At 42.0% G+C, this 5929-nt stretch overlaps 2 protein-coding genes and 1 non-coding gene across 3 annotated transcripts; 1 reads left to right on the top strand and 2 right to left on the bottom strand.

Annotated features, from left to right (window-relative positions):
• Nucleotides 1-285: 285 nt before the first annotated feature.
• Nucleotides 286-1311, bottom strand: LOC143585166 (uncharacterized). The gene has a single exon (XM_077067013.1). The coding sequence runs from the start codon at nucleotides 1309-1311 to the stop codon at nucleotides 286-288; it is 1026 nt and encodes a 341-aa protein (XP_076923128.1).
• A 648-nt stretch (nucleotides 1312-1959) lies between these two features.
• Nucleotides 1960-3060, bottom strand: LOC143585165 (uncharacterized). Its single transcript, XM_077067012.1, has one exon. The coding sequence runs from the start codon at nucleotides 3058-3060 to the stop codon at nucleotides 1960-1962; it is 1101 nt and encodes a 366-aa protein (XP_076923127.1).
• On the top strand, nucleotides 2420-2524 carry LOC143585168 (small nucleolar RNA R71). Its single transcript, XR_013144512.1, has one exon. It is a non-coding gene; the product is annotated as a small nucleolar RNA R71 (small nucleolar RNA).
• Nucleotides 3061-5929: the final 2869 nt, after the last annotated feature.

Here is a 5929-nt window from a genome sequence, read left to right as displayed (position 1 = left end):
CGACAGTCACTCCAACAACTGGTCAATGAAGGGGAGTGGAAAATGGTCTTTCCTCGTGGCATCGTTGAGTTTGCGGTAGTCAATGCAAACTCTCCATCCCGTGATGGTACGTGTAGGAATCAACTCGTTCTTCTCATTAACAACAACCGTCATACCGCCCTTTTTCGGGACGACCTGCACCGGGCTCACCCATGGGGAATCAGAGATCGGATAAATCAATTCAGCATCGAGAAGCTTGATGACCTCTTTCTTCACAACGTCTTGCATATTAGGGTTGAGACGTCGTTAGTGCTGCACCACGGATTTGTACTCCTCCTCCATCAAGATCTTATGTGTACAAAAGGATGGACTGATCCCTTTTATATCCATGATCTTCCAGGCGATCGCGTGCTTATCCCTCTTCAGAACCGCAAGCAACTTCACCTTCTCCTCGCTCGACAAACTAGCAGAAATGATAACAGGAAGGCGGGACCCATCCTCTAAGAAGGCATACTCCAAATGGGACGGGAGCTCCTTAAGCTCAATAGATGGTGGGTCCACAACAGAAGGTTTTGCCTTAGGCTCGGCAACGCGATCAACATCCTCAATCCTCTCTAAACACTCAGGAGGCTCGTGGTCCACACCACAGACCAACTCCTCAAATAGAGGTCCACTGACCAAGTCAGAAATCCCTCCAACACACAACTGAGTATCCAAAGAGTACTCCTCACACGTGTCCTGTATGTGCTCACAAACGCAAGAATCGACAGTATCAATGTATAGCACGTCATTATGATCATGTGGGTGGCGCATGGATCTCCCAATATCAAAGGTCACCTCCTCGTCTCCAACTCTAAGAGTGAGTCTGCCGGTGCAGACATCAATGAGAGCTCTAGCAGTGGTTAAGAAAGGTCGACCTAGGATGAGTGGTACATTTTTATCCTCATCCATGTCCAAGATCACAAAGTCAACAGGAAACACAAATTTGTCGATTTTCACAAGCATATTCTCAACTATACCCCTCAGGTATTTTACCGAGCGGTTGGCAAGCTGAATGCTCATGCGAGTAGGCTTAGGCTCACCAAGGTCTAGCTTTGCAAAAACAGAATAAGGCATCAAGTTAATGCTAGCACCTAGGTTGGCTAAAGTGTTACTAACCGACAAACTACCGATCAAACATGGAATGGTAAAACTGCCCGGATCGGTCATTTTTTTAGGCAATTTATTCTGAAGGACCGCTGAACACTCCTCATTCAAAGTAACACAAGAAAGCTCCTCTAATTTCTTCTTATTCGAGATGACCTCTTTCAGAAACTTAGCATACTTAGGCATTTATTTCAACGCATCGAGAAATGGAAGATTAATGTGAAGCTGCTTAAAAAGTTCTAAGAATTTCCCGTACTGCTCTTCCATGTTCTACTTCTTCAAACGGCCTGGGTATGGAATGGGAGGAACATAAGTCCTGACTGGCTCACTGGTTTGTGCGGTACTTTCTGGGATTAACCTCGGTTGCACCTCACCACGAGTCTCAGTCTTGATCTCATCGGCAATCGGTTTTGGTGTGGAAACCGATGCATCAACAGGAATGGTGGATCTACCACTCCTCAGGGTAATCGCCTTAGCCTCGACTCGTGGATTAGTCTCGGTATTACTCGGAAGGCTACCCTGTGGTCTCGCAGAGAGGAGCTGAGCAATTTATCCAACCTGATTCTCAATGGTCTGAATGGACGCTTTCTAATTCCTCAACTCGAGATCGTGTCTCTGGAGAGTCTCATCAATCTTCAGGTTCCTCTGTTCAGCCAGTTTGTTTGAGGTCTCGGTTTTAGCCAAAAGCTAAGTCAAAAGATTTTCAACACTAGACCGACCACTAGACTGACCACTACTGCTGGGACCCTGAAACTGAGGCTTTTGCTGGTAAGACTGGTTCTGGGGTTGACTTTGGTAATTTGGATTTCGGTCAAACCTTGGTGGCTTTTGATTCTAATTTTGACTGCTACCACCATCTTTCCAACTGAAATTTGGGTGGTTTCTCCATCCAGGGTTATAGGAGTTGCTATAGGCATTGTTTTGGTGGCCCACAAAGTCAACATCCTCCACCACCATGGCTTGCTGGCACTGACTGGTCTGGTGTTTCCCGTCACACACCCCACAACGAGAGCTAGACTTAACTAGATCGGATTGCATCTGGTCAAATCTTTTGGTCAAGGCTTCTAACTGAGCGGAAACAAGGGTATTAGAATCGACATGAAGAATGCCCTTAGTGGAAGGAATACTACGAGGCGGATTATATGCAAAACTCTTCTTAGCAGCTCGCTCCAAGACATCCAACGCCTCATTGGGAGTACACCTACCAAAATCTCCTCCCGCAACCTGATCAACGGCCTGCTTCTGTGCTCCGGATAAAGCATCAAAGAATGTACGACACTGAAGACCGCGACTCAAACCGTGATGAGGGCATTTTCTCAACAAGCCCTTGAACCTCTCCCATGCAGCATGAAGTGACTCGTCATCATCAACACGAAAACCAGTGATTTTTGCCTGGTATCTTGCAGTTTTATCGAGTGGGAAGTACTGAAGAAGAAACTGCACAACCAATTGGTTCCAAGTGGTGATGGAACCGGAAGGGAGTGCCTCTAACCACTCCAAGGCAGCCCCGCGAAGTGAGAACGGAAAAAGTCGGAGTCTCACGACATCGTCCGTACACCCTTGAATTTTGAATGTCGCACATAATCGAAAGAAATGCGCAACATGAGAATGAGGGTCCTCATTCGAGAGGTGATGGAAAGAAACGGAATTTTTGACCATATGAATAATACTCAACTTGATCTCGAAACTCATGGTAATCTCAAGCTCCGTAACACCGCTGCCGTAGCCATCGAGGGACGGCGTGGCGAAGTCATCCATGCGACCTTGATTGTTCGGGTCCGCCATCTCTTCAACCTCGAGGTTCACGTCGTCCTCCACAACTTCGTTTTCAATGACCTCGGCAATCTCGGGTGCTCTCCTCCTCAAACCTTCTCGAAGATGTCGCTCAGGTTCGGATAGGGGGGAAACAAGATCAGGACCGGGTGTGGTGGACATGCATCACCCGAAAGAAACGCGGAATGGAAACAAACAAGACACGGAAAACTACCTAAAAATATAACTAATAAAATAAAATAAGATCAATAAAAATGAAATAGACTAAAATAACATAGTGCAAAAATATCAACAAGGCAAATCAATTACTCGTATCGTTTTCAAAAGTAAAACACCATGTCCACGGCAACGGCGCCAAAAACTTGACGTTTGTGATATATATATATATATATATATATATATATATATATATATATATATATATATATATATATATATATATATATATGTAAATAAAAGTTTCACATAAATCGGGTTTTAAAAATGGTTTTCACCAACAATCAAACCACACACGAAAGGCAAGTGTACCTATCGTTTGTAGCAAAGTATCGGTAAGAACCGAGTGTCAATCCATGGGCACGGCTAACCTTTGATACTAAATCTTTGTAATTAATTTAACCAAACAAACAATCCAAGTAGTTTTTCAAGTAACTAAACTAGCATTCAACAATAACAAAGCAAGTAAAATACAACTAACAATCAATCCAAACAAGGCTACTTAGACTATGCATCCACTCAAACTTAGTGACAAAATAGCAATGATAATGACAAACATCATGTATTAAGCACCAACATCAAATTCCAATCAAGGAAACCTAATACTAGCAACAAAACAACATGATGGGTTTTCAACAAGTTAATAACCATAGATTAGTAAGTTTGTCAAAACTACCTAACCTCTTAATCAAAGGAAAGCTAGAATGAAAACAACAAACTAACCACCTAAAATCATGTAAAATAGACAAGTTCAAGAACACTAGTTAAACACATGAAACTTTTAATTAGCAAAATATGAACCAAGAATTATGGCCTTAATCCCTAGCAAATATTAACCAACTCAAAGAATCATATTATCACCATACAATTTTCCAATATCAAGTGATAGGTTTCATGCTTGTTAAAATTCATAACCAAGTTAATTTCCACTAGTCATTCCTAACTTAATGATATTAACAAGTATGCATACACAAACTAAGTTCATAAACAAATGCTCAACACATAGTTTTCCAACATATTATGGTTAAACATCTATCAAACTAACAAGACTAGGAATTAAAACAAGCATTCAACCATCAAACTCTATTCAAGAACATGTCATAAACTTGAAGAACACCAACTTGTCAAAATCATGCATAGATAAATATCATATAAGCAAAAGCTTCAACATAATCTAAGTAACAAGAGTATTTAGCCCATAAGGCTTGATACAACAAACAAAATCAAAGTAGTCTTACAAAGCGTTGTTAAGAACAAGAAATTGCAAACTAAGATGGATGATGGTTGCTACTTGCAAGGATGATCACACAAGATGGAAGCCTTGAATTCTCTCTAGCAACACACAATAATTTTCCAGCAAGTTTAGAGAATTCCCCTAAGGCTCCACACTTGAAATGAGGACAATGGAAGTGTATTTATGCATTCTATACGTCTGGCACGGGCAGGTGCACGGGCACGCACGGCCGTGTGTAGGTTCCTGAACGGATCGTACACGGGATATCGCTAACAACGCAGGTGCGGAATCCCTGCGCAGGTAGTTACGAGTGTAGAGATAGAATCACTCGAGCAATAAATCAAACACGTTATATTGATAACCGAACACGTGACTCACGGTCACTATTACAGAAGATGACACGTAACAATACGAAACACACTGAAACAAACCCTAAAACGACCAACCCAAACTGTTTCGTCTGAAACAGTTTATATACACGACAACTTCGCCATAGGCGAAGTTGTCAATAACTTCGCTGATTCAACAAGTTCGCCATAGCGAACTTGTTGACAACTTCGCGCATTACAAAACAAACATAAACAAAACATAATTACATTACAGACTCGATTACAAATGCTAGACTATGAACTACTGACACACATGTACCAACAGACTCCCCCTTGGCAGTAGCTTCATATCTTGATCTTTAAATCTTGAGTCTTGTAATCTTCACCTCTACGCGTGCGCCCCTTCTCTCACACATACCGACACTACCCTTTGATATTTCCTAGCTTGATCCTTCCAAGCAGGAATGTAGAAGATCTTCTTCTCGTTGAGCACTTTCAAATCAGCCTTCGATAGATTAACAAGATGCATCGGGTCGTACACCCGAAGTACTTCTTGTTCATCCTCATCTTCCATTACCGCCTCAGCTGTCTCACAATCCACGTACCACCATTTTAAATCTTTTAGGACGTTCTTGGGCATAACTTTCATCGGTACTTCTTTCAAATGACGGACTGGTTTATACTTCATTACCATCCAAGGTTTGCCGTCAGCCCTCATTCCACGATCTTTGTCTTCTATCAACTTTCCTTTTTGAGGCTTTATCAGTTCAAACTTTTTGTCTTTAATGGCTTCTTTCCAGACGATCTTCCCAATGATTCTTGCCATATCATCATTACTTCTATTGATCAGCCCCAATCTCGCTAAATCTTTCACCTCACATTCTGGTAAGGAATTCAGAGATCTCAACAATCTCTTAAAGTACTGAATGCCGTCGTACCGTTTGATCACAAATAGTTTCAGCTCTTTGTCGTACAACCAGCATATGATTCCTTTCTTTGACTCTGCATAGCCCTTTATATTATAAGTCTTTCTGAACATCGTTGGCACTGCAGGCTTCTTGGTTTTAACAAACCACTGAGCACAGCCTTCTTTCCAGTTCGGCTGCTCCTCCCATACTGTATCTTCTATCACGCTCTCATCCCCCAATTCTGATCTCTCAACAGCTGGAATCTCATGTTCCACTGAATCATCCACAATCTCACCTTCTTCTAATACATCTTCCACATTAATCTGTTCTCCAATCCTCTCAAT

This window comes from Bidens hawaiensis, unplaced genomic scaffold (assembly GCF_021521415.1).
Source record: "Bidens hawaiensis isolate Kalapana, Puna unplaced genomic scaffold, B.hawaiensis_p1.1 tig00033594_1, whole genome shotgun sequence".
Taxonomy (NCBI): domain Eukaryota; kingdom Viridiplantae; phylum Streptophyta; class Magnoliopsida; order Asterales; family Asteraceae; genus Bidens; species Bidens hawaiensis.
This window is presented reverse-complemented; position numbering and strand designations above follow the sequence as displayed.